The sequence below is a fragment of the Panthera uncia genome, assembly GCF_023721935.1.
Source record: "Panthera uncia isolate 11264 chromosome C1 unlocalized genomic scaffold, Puncia_PCG_1.0 HiC_scaffold_4, whole genome shotgun sequence".
Classification (NCBI taxonomy): domain Eukaryota; kingdom Metazoa; phylum Chordata; class Mammalia; order Carnivora; family Felidae; genus Panthera; species Panthera uncia.
This window is the reverse complement of record NW_026057585.1, coordinates 66,754,837-66,771,007: the sequence shown is the minus strand read 5'-3', so window position 1 is coordinate 66,771,007 and position 16,171 is coordinate 66,754,837. Positions and strand designations below refer to the sequence as shown.

Sequence of the window (16,171 nt, the reverse complement as noted above, 5' to 3'; positions counted from 1 at the left end):
TATAAGCTGATGAACTAGCAGAGGCATAAGGCAATTTATAACAGTGCTGACACATCACTGATTTCAGAAAACTATTTCAGTGGAGTCACTGTTCTCCCAAAGTAGGGAGAAATGTATGTAAGGGTGCGGTGGGGGATGCAGTGTGAACAAATCCCCACGGCCACTCTGATCAGGTTTGCAAACCAGACCCACAAGCCCCCCCCCCCCCAACCCTGAATTTCCCCAGCATGAAAATCCCATCTCTGCTGAGTTCTGGACAGGCTGCAGGTGGCCACGAGTGAGAACTGCTGAGAAATTAATGGCAAGGAACCAAGGACAATGCTGCAGAAAAAGCTATGCTGGCATTTGTTCCTTGTGTAGCTTCTCTGATGACCATTGCAATGAGTCCAGAGGTGTCCCACATGATTGCTGGTGATCTGGGCTCACTAAAAGTTTTTGGATAAATTTCAGGTGCCCATTTCAGGGGGAGAGGAGGATAACCTTATCCAGATTCTTCCCACAGAAGAATCTATGTGGGAGTGGCCCAGGCCCTGGACGTTTATTACCCCCTTCTTCCCATAACACTATTGGCCTGATCGGGAAGACCCATGGCCTTCCCCCGGGGCAGGAGCTAAGGGACAGGCCTGTCCTTCCCACACTGGGATGAAGACACAATGACCCCAGGGTTTGTCTCTGCTCCATTCCTCTCCTTCCAACTTTGGGGTCCTTGCTTTAGTTCAGGTCTGGATTGGAGCCACAGCCTCCTACCAAATCTTTGACTTTTGCATTTATTTATTCAATAATTAAAATTTTATAATGTTTATTTATTTTTGAGACAGAGAGAGACAGAGCATGAGCAAGGGAGGGGCAGAGAGAGGGAGACAGAATCCGAAGCAGGCTCCAAGTGTCAGCACAGAGCCCAAAGTAGGGCTCGAACTCACAAACTGCGAGATCATGACCTGAGCCGAAGTCAGATGCTTAAGTGACTGAGCCACCCAGGTGCCCTATTCAATAATTTTTTAAATGAATTTATACTGTATGCCAGGAGCTGGGAATACAGCAGTGAACAAACAAGAAACCAAGATGCTGAAGTGGATAATGAATGTAATTATGAGTTTGTTAATTATTCACATATAAGAAGAACAGAGAGAGCAAATCCACAGCTCAATGTAGGTGCTTGTCAATAATTCTGGTTATTGTTTGGGGCAGGTGCGTGTTGGTGCAGAGGGAGGATGTGGGGTTCTGATCTTTCTTTCTTCTATTTCATGTCCCTGGCCCTGGAAATGGACACAGCAGATAAGTGAAACAGGGAGGCTTTGCCCTACTGATTTCTTGAAATAGTCCCTCTTCCGTTATTTCATCCAGTCTACCGCCACCCCTGGGAGGCATATGGAAAATCCCATTTTCCACAGGGCAAAGTGAGTCTCAAAATGGTGAGACTCACCTCCAAAGTCACTAAGGCCTAGGCTGCTGACTTGGCTTTGAGGCTCAGGCACCCTGTCCGTCCTTCTTACTCTCTATCCACAGCTTCTGCTGATCATGGCACATTAGTTTGAAATCACCAAGATGTAATTACATTCCACTTACCATAATTATAATGTGGAAAAGCACCTTTATTTAGACAGGTGCTTCTCAAAGTGTGGTGCCCAGACCAGCAGCATCGGCATCACCCTGAGAACTGGATGGAAGTATAATTTGTGAGCCTCACACCAGATCCGCTGAATGGCAAACTCTGGGGTGGGACCTGTGATCCAGGTGTCAGCAAGGCCTGTAGCTAATTCTAAAGCAGCCTGAAGTGTTAGAACCACCGGTAGAGAGGAAGAACATAGGATCTTGCCTCAGGAGACTTGGGTTTAAGTTCCATCCATTAACTATGTAACTCAGGAAATTCAAATTACCCTTCTTTATAGCCTGTTTCCTTACCTTCAACATAAAGACACATCAGAAAACTGCTATGAGGAATCACAAGCAGTAATATCTATGAGTCTTTTATATTACTAATCAATGTGATAATAATAAAGCCACTCATTCATTTGCTCAATCATTCATCCAACAAGGATTTATTGAATGCTTAGTCTGCTGGATCCAGGCCACACCTATGCTGGGAGCACCCTTTTTTGCCGTCATTTCGGCTGGGCTCAGATGCAGGCAGGCCAATAGTCTATAGATTATCCTTGGTGAGATAAAACCGGTTCTCTAAGTTTTGCTGCGCAAAGGGTATGGGCTGTGCTGTGGGGGCGAGGACAAGTGCATGCCCCACAGGGGGTCTGAGGTGCTACACCAGCAAAAGGACGTGGATTTAGCCAGGACCTATTCCGGGCCAGGCTCCTGCTCACACACTTGCATTTGGGATTTCGCTGAATCCTCAGAGCAAACCCTCAGAGGCAGTGTTACTGGCGCTGTACCATGGGGGCAAAAAGAGGCTGAGAAAGAGACATGGTTTGAGAAAGCCTCAGAGATACCTGGCATCACCACATCTGATGACAGGATATGTTGTTGTGAAAGTCCCCTTGGCTCCCACGTGCATCCCAGGTGCCAGCAGCTGAGCACCTCTCCCAGGGCCAGCTTTTCTGCTGGGAGCCTGCTAGTATGCTTTTTTGTTTTGTCCCTCCAACAATACCACAAAGTCAGAACCCCTGTCCTCGTTTTTCTGACAAGGAGACAGAAGCTCCGGAAACCGTGTGATTCACGTAGCTGGAGATGGAGCCTGGATTCAAACCTAGGATAGCCTGGCTCAGTGCCCACTCTCCTCCCCACCCCACATCTGTCCACGGCAAGGGACCCCTAGCTTCCCAGAGGGACCTGAGGGAGGGTATCGGCAAGAACAGATCTTCACCACTACCTCCTTCAAGTGCCCGGTTTTTTGAAGTCTCCTGCTTCATTTTCTTGATGAACATGCTTCTTCTATGCTCTAATCCTTCTTGTTGCTACACAGAGTGTCTTCAAGTACCAGTTAAAATGAATTCTTCCTTCCTCCTTCCCCCCACTCCCTTCCTCTCATCTGGGAGTAAAGCTGAGGCTCCAGGCAGACAGGACATAATCTCCCTCACTTTCCGCTCCTGGGACACCTCCAGCTCCCATGGCAAGGGTCCTGCAGGGCTGTCCGCCCCATGCTGACAACCTTCTCCCCCCACACACAGTCTTCCTGATTCTGCACTGCTTTTTCTTTTCCTCAGGGCATTCATCACCTTCTTCTGTAATTTTCTTATTTATTATGTTTACTATTTACCTTCCTTCTCTTCCCATTCCCCCCTCCCGCTACCCGAGCCAGAGTTTAGGCCATTTGTGCTTTTCTTCATAGATGTGTCTCAGGCATTTAGACCAGTGACGGACATGTACTAGATACTCAATAAATATTTGTTGAGTGACTGAATGAATTCCATAATTACTGATGGGGAATTTCTGGATACTAGAAATTTGGTGAGGCTAGGACACTGAATCTCTCTCCCCTTTTGCTAATGAAACAGTGAATGCCCATATCCTCAGGTGTCGGATCAGATGGGGGTTTGGAGCTATGCTTGGTGTGTGACTCCCTGCCTGGACCCAACGAGAAGTGTCTCTCAGAGTGCTGGGCACAGGTCAGACATTCAGCGCATGTAAAACGAACAGAGGGAGGGATGGATTAGCACACAAATGGCCAATAGACAGTCACTGTCATCCTCTAGGTGGAAGCTCAAAGGCCCCATCTCAGAGCTCTTCCATGATTGCACTAGAAGGAGGAGTTCTAGCTACTAGAATAACCCAGCTTAGAGAAGGCTAATTGGGGAGGAGAAGAGGGTCTTTAGTGGAGGACCATATGGCTCTTTCCTTTTCACAGAACTAAACATTGTTATTGATAATTTGGCTAGGATACAAAAGATATATTTATATACTATAAACCTGGGAGAAAGGGCCTATCATAGAATCAAATTCCATAAGGATCTCAAAGACCCAAATGCACGCACAGACAATTCACCTAGAAAGGCGTTGAAAAAGTACATCTTTATAGAGAATGAGTTAACCATGCTTCTTTAAAAATTCCAAAAACACACGGATGTCTATCCTGCTTGAGACATGGCTGAACCTTTTGGAAAGCAATATAAAAACACATGGAAAGGACTATAAAATGTCCTTGCCCTTTAACCCAGTTAGCTCAGTCCTGGGAATTTAAGAAACAAACAACTATAAATGATCATGGCAGTATTATCTCTAACAGCAAGACACTAGAGACAACAAAATGCACATAAGAGATAAGAAGGTAATCAGGACACTGTACTGGAAAGGGCATTAAAATGGTAACTATGCACATCGGGCCACAGAGGGGGAAATGTTTGCCACACGGTGTTAGATGCACAAGGCAGGATCATGGGAAGCTGGCCAGCCATGGGGACAAAGAGATGTTGCCCATGGACAGACAGGAGGGGCTCCCAGGAGCCACGCGCAGTTGGGCTTGGTTCTCGAGATTATGGTTGGATTTTCTTTCTTGGCTTTGGCTTTCCTCAAATTCTGTTTTGTATTTTAAACACAAATGGAAAAGAAGATCTCAACCAGCTGGAATGTTGGGCTGAAACCAATAAGATGAAATAGAAGAGGGATAAATGCAAAGTCCTATATTTCATTTAAGAACTATATTTAAGAACACACACTTGAATGGGTGGTGGTGGTGGTGGTGATAAAGAGCCGCTAAAAGGAAAAAGGGAAAGAAGAAGGGAAAAAAAGAAGCACTTTACTGAATCCCTGAACTAGGAAGGCAGGGACTATAGGCCTGCCGTGGCGGGAGGCCAGTATGATCACCATAACAAGTGCATAATGGACAAGATGGCTGGGGCTGGGGGACATCATACACTTGACCAATATCTTCTACTCTAATCAATAGGGAAATCAGGAGCTGAATTTTGTTTGAGTTTCTCTGGCTTCAAGACCTATGTTCCTCTTACAACGCAGTGAACTAAAGGGACAAGTATTGTGTTAGCCAAAAAGAGAACACAGAGGAAAGTTTGGTGACCATTAACTCAACATGGGATAATTCTATCATGGAAGATGCTAATTCAGGGTCAGGACACATTCATAGAGATATGCTGTCATAAGAGGTGATAACCTGCTCTAGTTAGTGCCACCCAGACCCTTCCTAAAGTACTCTGTCCAGTCTTGAACCCTACCTTTTAGGGACACAACCATAAAAGAGCAACTGGGATGGTCAGGGGTCTTAGGATTAGGGAACTGATATTGAATGCCTAGCTACTTTACTCACATTATCTTACATAGCCCTTGTTATAGGTAGGGATTATGTTCCCATTTTAAAAATGAGAAAACTGAAGTTAAGAGAGGTTATAAACTTGTTCAAGGTCAGATAGTAGTAAGTGATGGTCAGGATTCAAACACAGGGCTGTCAAGTCCAGAAGCCCCACTCTGTCCCGTGTAGCCTCCCTCATGTGACAAACGGTGAAATAGAATTTGAACTACTTATTAGTTGGTGAAGAGACAGGATTGGTACCTTCAATTCCACAAAGGGCTATGAGGAGAAGCGTTGTGTGTGATTTCAGAGGAGAGAATTTGAATGACCTTAGAAATCTCAGGGAAGTAGATTTTTAGCTCAACAGAACATCTCAGTGACAGTAATAATTGGGTAGGAAGCCAACTCCCCCATGCCTGGAGGTATTCAAGCACGGCCTAGAGAGGCATTTGCTTGCAGTGGGCAGGAGATCTGGGAGGAGGACCTCGAAGTTCACTTTTGACCCGGAGGTTCCTTGAGCCTATGAAGGTTCTTGGCACAAACTGATCAATCCCTTCAAAAGAAGTGATGAAAATAACTGTTGATATGTCTATTTGCAGATACAAAAAATTATACGCCCAAGGTACACATATTTGTCCAGAGAAGACTAAACACAGAAAATGAAATGGATTCTGCTGGAAATGCTTACAGGTTAAGCTTTTATTTTCTGAAACCAAGAAAGCAAACTCTGGGAAGATGTACAATCTCAGAAATAATCAAAGGAAATATGAGGTACTAGTTTTCACCTAGTAAGTTGGCAAAATAATTTAAAACACGGTCACACACTCATTATATGTATCAAGAATGATAAAAAAAAAATGTCATTCTTTTTGACCCAGGTAAAATGACCTTAAGAAAATGATAGAAAATATAAAGGGAAAAACTATGCACATGAAAATCTTCCCCTGAGTTTTTATAAAAAACCTAAAAATTTAAGGAAGAGCAATGGGCCCCTGGATGGTGGGCCTGAGGCTGGGGCTTTTCTGGGAGGAGAGCTGGGAGGTGGGGAGGGGGCCTAGCTGGTACTCACAGGAAAAGGCCATGAGCATGGAGTGCTGTGGGATAAGCACAAGCTGTCTGGAGGGCCAAAGGCAGGTATAAAAGCCAAAGTCGCCGTGTAAGAGGTCAGAGCAGGTTGGAGACAGGACTGAGGCACACTGGGGGGAGGACTTGAAAGGGTGTGGGGAGAGAAGAGAAGAATGTCAGCTCTAACCTTGGTGGCCCTTTATCCTCTCTGGCCTGGCGCTTTAATTACGTTCAGTACTTCTAGCAACACCACAATGGGATGTTATTTCCTCCATTTTGCAAATGAAGAAGCTGGTGTTCAACAAGATGACTGCATAACTCACATCAAGTGAGGTAGTAAGTGCTAGAGTGGGAACTGAACTCGAATGCATTGACCTCTAGACTTAGGCTCTCGCTCCTGTCCTCGATGGACCAATTTGTGTAGTGGGGCCTCTCAGGGGCTGGCAGCCCTCCTTCTTAGCCCCACAGCCCAGCAGATGGCTTACTCGACTGTAGCTTGATGTCTGTCTGCTTGGTGATGTTGGAATTGATGGTTAAGTTTCCTGGAGCAACAGGGAAACACGATCCAATGGAAAGAGAAGGATGCAAACCTGATCATATGCTATGATCGCAGTGTGTACGATACACTCTCTCAGCCTTGAGAAAGAGACTACAAGAGATCTATCACAATGCTTACAGGAGCGTAATTTTGGAATGTTTCCCTATTTTTCCAAAAATTTCTATGAAGTGTTTTTTATTTCTTTACAATTACAAAAGAATGTCATAATTTAGAAATGCATGCAAGAAATCCATGGGCACTTAATGGTCACTAATTCCATTCCTCGGGTAGAAGATAAAAACAAACCACATCTTTCAGTTTCATCTGGTAACAGAGAACTTGTTGCCAGGGTTTCTGAAGACAGTGCCCAAACCTCATCAATTCAGACTCTGCCAGTTGAGTCCTGGCTGTCTTGTCCTACACGACTCACTGGCCTGTCACAAGAATCAAAAGAAAGAACCTAAGTGTAAAAGTGAGGGGATACTTACTGGTGCCTGAACTGAAAGTCACCTTCTGCCTCATGTCCAACTAACCAGCACTTGGCAAACATGAAAGAGGGACTCTAGACAAGCTTTTAGGGCAGGTCCTCAGTTATTTAATACTCTCAGTTGCAAATATCCTCAGGCACTTTAAAAGGAACATGTCTTTTTACTTTGGAAACACTCTTGTTCCTTGGTTAAATCAAGTCTTCTAACGACTTCTAGTAGACTAGTATTATTCAAGAGTGGCACTTATGTCAAATGCACGTCCCCAGCCCCATCCCAAACTTACTGATTCGAGCTCACTAAGCCACGACCCACAAGTCTATATTGTAAACACCTCAGCAAATTCTTAATATTGAACATATTTGGGAAACTCTGCACTATACAAAATGAATTTGAGTTTTGTGTATGTGTTTAATGTAATAAAACTATGCATCCTTTTAAATAGTACTATAGCTCCTTCACATGGCTTGAATTAATGAGACTGGTTACTTTCCATTGATTACTTAGGTTGGGTCTCTCTAAATATACCCTCAAATTACATGCTTAGAGTCTCAGCCCAGACCATTACATCCCACTCATCTTACAAGGGAAAGGTAAAAGGGTAGATTTTGTACAGACCCGGATTCTGATCCAGCTCCACTGCTGACAAATCTGAGACCTTGGCCAACATGTTATTTAATCGTTTCTGAGCCCATTTCTTCATTTGTATGGGTACGGGTATTATGGCCTTGCCCTTGCATGACAGTAACAGGGCATTGAGTACTCAAGAGGGGCTCAAAACCATTTCAGTCTAACTCGAGTATGCACCTCTCCAGATTCCCCAGCAGAATTGGCTTTTATGTCCTTCCTTGTCACATCCCACTTCTGATTCTATTCTGCCTTATAAGCTAAAAGTAACTAACATCTTTGTAGCTCTTTGAGATTTCCAGAGCCCTTTATCTAGATGTTACCTATCATCCTCTCCACAACTAACCTGAGTTAGGGATCATGATCTCCACTTTAAAAGAAATGAGCCCCAGAGAGGTCAAATGACCTTGACAGAAGTGGCAAAGTCAGGACTTGAACTCAGATCCCAGAATCTTTCACACCTTGTTCAGTCCCTAATGTGTGCATTGTACATTACATAAAGCACTCACATCTCTCATAGCGTTTTTAAATATATATTTCCATGACTATTTCCCCCACCAAATTAAAAGCACTTATAAAGCAGGTACGACATTGTAATGGTCTTTGAAGGTAAATGCAGTTTTCAGGTGTGTCTTCACCATGGTTAGGGAGAAAAGGGGATGAGCTCAAGAATAATGCATACTTCTTCCGAGTCCCTCATGCATCATGCACTACTCATGCCCAAGCTGCCTCATGCTTTGAAATGAACCCATCTTAATAACATGAATTTATTGAACACTACTAAGTGTAACGAACTTTGCTCATGAAATGAGTTAAACTATGTCATTTAGAACAGTCCTGTTGTTGTTATTATTTAGTTATCCATATAGCCCATGAGGCAGACATTATTTTCCTCATTATACCAATAAGGAACTTGAGAAGTTAAGTGATCAATCCAAGATCACACTGCTAGTTTGTGGAAAGTTGGGGAAATACCATAAAAGGAAACTCACGTGTACACATCCTATTAGCAAGCATACAATATTTCACATGACAAAGGGTTATTTTATTTACTAAAACAAAATCCCTCAAAGAGGCAGCCACTTCCCCTATTTATCCCAGTGACCCTGACCTTTGGCTTAGAGACCACCAGAGAAACCAGGGGCTGAAATTTTCCAACCAATGCCTAAAAGCCAATGACCAGAAATGAAGAAAATAACAATCGCCAACATTTATTGAACACTTTATATATAGATATATAATTCTTATAGCATGTCTGTAAGGTAGATATAATCTCCTTTTTACGGAACAGCAAATGGAAACTCAAGAGGTTAGGTTAAACCCAAAGCAAGCAGGGGAGCCAGGAGTGGAACTCAGGTGCTCAGCCCCAAACCCTTGCCATTTCCAATATACCATGCTGACTTCACAGGCATTACAGAAAGTGCAAATCAACAGGAAGATCGAATGTAGTTTGCCAGATTGTGCACCAGGCACCTTAGAGAATCAGTTACTGAATGAGATAAAAATTATGTAACTTGAAAGATCATTTTAGATATAAAAGGATAAACGAACTGACGCAAGGTGACACTGCCCCCTGCTTCCTGAAGGTAACGCTGGGCCACATCTCACATTACCGCCCCCTAACAGCCCTTTACAGAGACTGATTCAATTTATCAAGGAAGTTGGATCTCAGATCATCTTGAGTGAGAAAGGCGTCTGTCTGGTCCTAAGATCTGTCCTTTGAAGTGAGAGGAAGTAATTTGCTTCCGAGACAGCCCTTCAGATCTGCAGACAGCAACCCCTCCCCTTATGAATTTTCTTGCTTTTGGCCTGAGGGTTCCACCTCTCAAAGGACACTGGTCACCTCCACTGTACACTTACTACACTTAAATAAATGAGGATAATGATTGTCTACATCAAAGAATTAATGAAGCTTTATTATAGAACAAAATAGAGGAACAGAGATAGAAGTCCTTGAATGGTAAAAATATTAGTTCAAATTCTCAGTCAAGTGATAGGCAACTCAGAGACACTTTATCCCCCTCCAAAAAAGACAGTGCTTTCCCCATCCCCAGAATGACACTGGTGCCAAGTTGCTGCCTGAGTCTCAGCAAATCCATTTGACTTCTTTGGAATGGGAAGTCCAAGTTCAGGGCAAGCCGACGACCCTGGAAGCCTGCTGGCTCCCTGCCCACATGCCACCACGCACGGTGGGGTCTCAACTGGACAGCACCATTGCCCGCAAATCACAAGCCACGCAAGAAAAACGATAAGGCTTTATGAAAAATCCAAAGTTTATTGCAAATTGTATTTTGCTTCCCTTCGTTCTTCATTTTTACAGGATTTATTGATATCCATGATTTTTTCACAGATGTACTTGTTGACTTTGGAGAGTCTCTGTGCAATTTCAGTTTCATCCACAGTTTCTTGTGCTATTCTGTCGTACAAACACTCTAGACAGGGGAAAGGAACAAGATGGCCAAGGATTAATGGTGAATTTAAGTACAATCTTGTAAGGTGGCACAAAGAAAATGTACCTCCTGACATACTTCCCAAATACCAATTCACGTATCTGGCACTGCTGTACGTTTAAATTTTCAATACAAATGTACTTAGAAAAAAGTAGATATATGCTGTAAGTTTACACTTTAAAAATAATGATACAATATCCATATGCCCACTACCCAGTTTCATAAACATTATTGGTCCTTCTGATGCCTCTGGATGCCCCTCCCCAATCCCATCGTTTCCTCACCCTCCCCAGATGTAAGCACTCTCCTGGATTTTTTCTTTCTTTTCTTTTTGTGTTATCACATATGTACACATTCTTATATAATGTATTGTTTACTCTTCCCTGTTTTTTTAAAAATAATTTTTAATGTTTATTTATTATTGAGAGACAGAGAGAGAGCATGAGCATGGGAGGGGCAGAGACAGGAGGAGACACAGAATCTGAAGCAGGCTCCAGGCTCTAAGCTGTCAGCACAGAGTCCGACACGGGGCTTGAACTCAGAAACCACGAGATCATGACCTGAGCCGAAGTCAGACACTTTACCAACTGAGCCACCCAGGCGCTCCTACGCTTCCCTGTTTTTAACTTTTTTTTACAGGTATATCCACATCTTATATATCTTTCTTTTTCTCACTCAACATTACATAAATTTCGTGATTTACCCAAGTTGAAGTGTGTGGCTACAGGTCAATCATTTTCACTGATGGGTAGTGTTCTCTGGAGTGGACTGTTCCACAATTTGCTGATCCATTTTATTGCCAATGGATACTCGGATTGTTTCCAGTGTTTTGCAATTACAAACACCCTGGTGCGTGTCTCATGGGGTACACATGCAGGAAATTCTCCAGTGAGGGCCAAGCTGTGGCACTGCTGATCGCTAGGGTGTGTGCATACTCAACTTTACTAGGTGATGTCTAGTAAATTGTTTTCCAAAGCGGTTTGCTGCCTGGAACTCCTGACAGTAGTGTATGCAAGTACTGGTTGCCTCATATCTTCAAAAGCACTTGACATTGCCCGGTTATTAAGGATTTGACAGCCCGGTGGGTGTGAAGTGGTATCTCAACGTGGTGATTACTAACGAGGCTGAGGTCGGCCGCTCTTAGTGAGTCTGACGTTTGCTGTGATGAAACAAAGAGTGAGCCCCAGACAAGGTCTGACAGGAGCCTGACTTCTGCCCACTTTCTAGCCTGGGCACCTGAGGCAAATCATTGCCCTAGATTCCTCACCTGCTTACCAAGAACAACAAACCACAGGTTATCTTTAAGGCTGCCATGAAGCATGATAAACATTTTGCAAGCCTTCTTCGAACCGTAGAGAACATTACACCTGTATGGAGTTGTTACAATTATTTTATGTACATACACCTGTCCACTCCTGGGTCCTACCACAGTGCTTGCAGAGGGGCAAGGTTCAGTAAATATATGTTAAGTGAACGAATGAATAGTTTTCCAGAGAAACTCCAGAGGTCATAAAAATTCTGGACATAAGGGGACTACGCATGGAGAACATACCAGTGGAGTATATAATCATGGGCAAGAATTTTAACTTCTTTGAACCTGCGCTTCCTCACCTACAAAACAGGAATGGAGACCTACTCTTAAGGAGTTGCTATGGAGGGTAAACAACATCTTGTCTACCAGGCCAGCCCAGAGCAGGTAATCCTGCTGGAGGTGCAGAATGTCGGCACTCGATGGGACTGTGGGGACTAACACGTGCTGACCCCTCCTCTGGCATGTGGGAAAGCGGAGGCCTGGAGAAAGTACGGACAGAGCTCACTGTGCCTTCCCCAACGCTGAGCTCTTCCTGGGTGTGCAGCCAGCCCGCCTCCGGGTGCCATCCACACTGCAGGTGCATGTGCTATGGGCATCCTGGGTCCCGGGCACCCTCCCCTCCCCACTGAGAACGGGTTTGCACAGAGAAGCCTTTAAAAGCTTTTGGTTGACCTCCACTACTCCCTGACTACTCCCAAGCCACTTATCTCCACTTCATCTTGTCTTGGCCTTTCCACAGGGACTGAGACAAGAAGGTAGGAGGCCCGGTCTCTCTCCAGTCTTGCCTTCTGCTAAGTTTACCTGCAATTCTCTCCTGCTCCAGGCTATCCCACAAATCAGTGTCTTTGACAATCTCTTTCCCGATTACCCTGGCTCCATCCTTCAGCTGCCTAAATCCTATTCATCCTTCCAGATTCAGCATCCCTGGGGCCTACCAGATCAAACTGGGAGACCCCACTCTGCTGATTGCCTCTGCACCCCCACACTTGCCTGGCTCTCTGTCTCAAAGCACTGATCATGGTCTAATAAAACTGTGACCAGTGCCTCCCCTACAGATGGGAACGCTTGGACAGTCTAGTCTGTCTCCAGCCCTGAGCCGGGAGGAAGCAGATACTCACGGTGACTTTGCTGGAACCTGAACCAAGTGAGGGAGACAACTTGTGCTGAGAACTGTTTCGAAGTTCAGGAGTTCGAATCTGGCTCTTGCCCTAGTTGCTGTGCAACCTCTAAGTGGGAACCAGTCTGGGTCTCAGTTTTACCATCTGTAAAAGTAGGATGGCAAACCACATGATCCAAGGAGATTCTTCCAGCGCTAAGTCTTTAGCTGTCTGGAAGGTAGTAGGGTGGTAAAGAGGCTGAGGAGAGAGAAGGGGAGAGAAGGACAGTGGGTGTGATGGCCCTTGGAGCACTGGCAGGGGTCACAGAAGAGGCAGGAAGAGAAAGGGGCAAATGCAGGAGTGTTTTCCAAGAGGCCTCCCCAGTATCCCAAGCGTTCCTGTGTCTCGGGGGCAAGAGTGCTGAGCGGCCCCTGAGGTTGATTAAAGGCTTTGTTAGACTCTAGGTATTAATCACCTGCACTTGCTGGGAATGTCTCCCTCTGCGAGGGAGCATTTGAGATTATTGCTTAATTAACAAGGTTTATAACAGCGCTAATGTGTCCTATTAAAAAAGTTATAAAAATTATCCAGAACTCAATGCTGTGGCTCATTTAGGAAACTCAGACATTCTGCAAAAGGTCATTTGACCTTAATAAGGTTTAACTGTCATTCTGGAGCTTGTCATTAAAGAGAGACTCTCCTACGGCCCTCCTGCTCTGCTTTCTGCATTTGCAAGCGGTATCAGTGCTCACCATCCTGCTGCCATCCGGTCGGGAAGGACTTTAAAATCCTCAAAGACATGAGAAAATCCCTAATGAGCAAGGGCTGTCATTTTTGTACAGCAAATGTGACTAAGTGTGGTAAAAGTGAAATAAACACACACAATCTCAAGCCACAGATCTCCTGCTTGGAAGGACCAGTCCAGGCAGTCTGGAGGAGCTCATATAATTGGGGTAAAAATGGTGAGTGTATGGTGGGGTAGGAGACGGACTTCCAACCTGCCTGATTGTAGTAAAGAAAAAACCAACACTGTACTTCGGTATGACAAGAAACCTCTGGGACGAGGAAGTCGGACACACTCTGCCCGGCTCCGACCTAACCAGTTGTACGGCCTTGGGCAAGTCACTTTCCTTCTCATTCGCCTGCATGGCAAGCATTTCTGGGCTCCCAGTGTTGCTATAGGAGGTCCCTGGGGGGCAAAGATACAGCAAAAAGAGACCAGAGGTGACCACAAGGGGCTCTGGGACATATGACAGAAGTGTCCACTCACCCTAAGAAGTCAGGGAAGGCTTCCTAGAGGAAGGTTCTCCTAAGCAGATCCGGGTGGTTAGAGCAGCTAGCCAGACAAAGCAGCCCAGGTGCAGGGTGGGTAGTTATGACTTGTGGTCCGGGCCCCAGGAATGGCCCTTACAAATTCCCTAACGTGAGAGGGAACAAGGCTTGTTCAGGGAGTACAGTAGTTCATTAGGGCAAGAACTCTAGGGGAATACTGCTGAAAAATAAAGCTGGAGCAATGGCCAGGGGCCAGGCTATAAAGGTGCTTTTGTGACATGTTAAGAAGCTTACCTTTTAATAATGGGCACCACAGGCTGGCTGTGACGGGGTGGTGGTGACAGGATCATGTTTGGTTTCTTAAGGATCACTCTGGTTACGTAATGGAGAGGGAAGTCTGGAAGCTGCCGGAGTATTGTAGGGGGGAAATGATGGCCTATGAAAGGTGCATGGGGCAGGGAGAGAAGTGGGTGGTTTAAGACATATTTGGGGGCAGAAGAGACAAAACGAGGCATGTGCAGGAGTCGAGCATGGGCATCTTGGGGTACCTGCTGGTGGTGCCCTTCACCAAGACAGGGAATCCAGAAGGGGCAGAAGGCTGTGCAGAGAGGAAAAAGGAGAGAGTGGTGAGGGGCACAGTTGTGCCAGTGTCATGGGGGAACCTGTGAGCTGTGAGGAGATGGCCAGTGGGCACCTGAATGTATGGCTTGGGAACGCAGAAATGTGGACTGAGCCAGGGATAGATTTGGGAACATCATTCACTGATTTAGCAAATGTTTACTGAGCACTCACTACCTGCTAGCCCTGAACAAGATACTCATAAAGCTTATATTCTAGTGGGCTTGTGGGGGGTGGGGGAGTGGGGAGGCAATTCCCAAATAAACAAACAAGAAATGCTATGCTGACACTTTATGTAGGGTGATGCTGAGGTGACAGAGAACAATGGAAAGGCTATGCAGATGGGGCCGCTGGGAAAGGCCTCTCTGGATGGCCAGAAGGAGGTGGGATGCCCCTGTGATTAGAGCATGGTGGAAAATGGGAAGCGAGGTGTCAGCAGAGGGCAGAGGGGTCCCCAGAGGCCAGATTGCCAGGCGTGAGCCAGGACAAGGAGTGTGGGTTTCAGCCTGGGCTCTGGGAACAGTGGGAAGTGAGATCAGCTGAGGAAAGTTTTGTGGAGAGAGAGGACACTCTGGGGACAGAGGACAGGGCAGCAGAAGTGGAGCCCACAAGGGGCATGTGAAGCCAGGGAGGCAGGAGGAAGTCGAACATGTGTTACTGAGGAAGTCCTCAGTAAAGGAGGAATGAGTGGTCCCATCAGACAGTCTGGGGAGGAGGTGAAAAGTGTGCCCCGGATCTGGTAAGGCGGAAGTCCATGGGAAACTTGGCAAGAACAGACTAGTAGGGGGCTAGACTAGGGGGCTAGGCCCCCTCTGACAGACAGCAGGGGCATCACAAGTGAGCACAGGCAGTGAGTGTAGACAACTCCTTAAGAGAGCTGGATGTGAAAAGGAAAAGGGAGACATGGAGCAACCAGGTGGTTGAAGTGGCCTCCAGGGAGTGTTTTGTTTGTTTTCATAAGAAACAAGTGGTCAAAGTCTATTTAAATGATGCTGGGAAGGAAGTGGGAGGGCAGGAGCATAATTGGAGGAACAAGGTACTTAGGAAGGCAGGTGGGCTGGGATCCAGATAGAGAGAATGGATGGCCCCAAATAAGAGAAGGAAACTCTTCTTCTGGGACATGGGGCAGAAGAACAGACGGTATAGTTAGGTCTGTAGTTAAGCCTGCAGTTTGAAGCTGTGGGAGTTCCTTTTCTTTTCTCTCTGAAGGAAGAGAAAAGGCCATCTTCTGGGAAAGAGAGGTGTGGACTATCATGTTTGGCAAAGCAGAGGAAGTTTAAAAAAGGCTTGGAAAATAGGGGAGTAGATCCGTGAGGGAAACCTTGGGGACTTGGCAGGGGGGTTGAAGACCTAATGGCCCAATGCCACACAGCTGAGAGGTTTTCTAGATTGTTCTGTAGCACTGGGGACCTGGTTAGCTGCACAGGACATCATCCGAGTAGGGTTTAAGGAACATTCAAAATGTTTCTTTTGGCCACAGGGTAGCCAGGACAAAGACCACAATCCTGGCTTTATT

General features: G+C 45.5%; 1 protein-coding gene across 11 annotated transcripts in view; it reads right to left on the bottom strand.

The window, feature by feature from the left end:
• The window catches only part of BEND5 (BEN domain containing 5), a 1,448,520-nt gene that overhangs the window by 197,188 nt on the left and 1,235,161 nt on the right, over positions 1–16,171 (bottom strand). For 6 of the 11 annotated variants that reach the window (XM_049618590.1, XM_049618591.1, XM_049618598.1 and 3 more), the window contains one exon: positions 9,802–10,338. The exons of 3 other annotated variants lie outside the window; for them this stretch is intronic. In XM_049618590.1, the coding sequence (XP_049474547.1) occupies positions 10,181–10,338 (158 nt within the window). In that variant the 3' untranslated portion in view covers positions 9,802–10,180. 2 more of the 11 variants (XR_007455035.1, XM_049618593.1) reach the window with 2 other exon arrangements.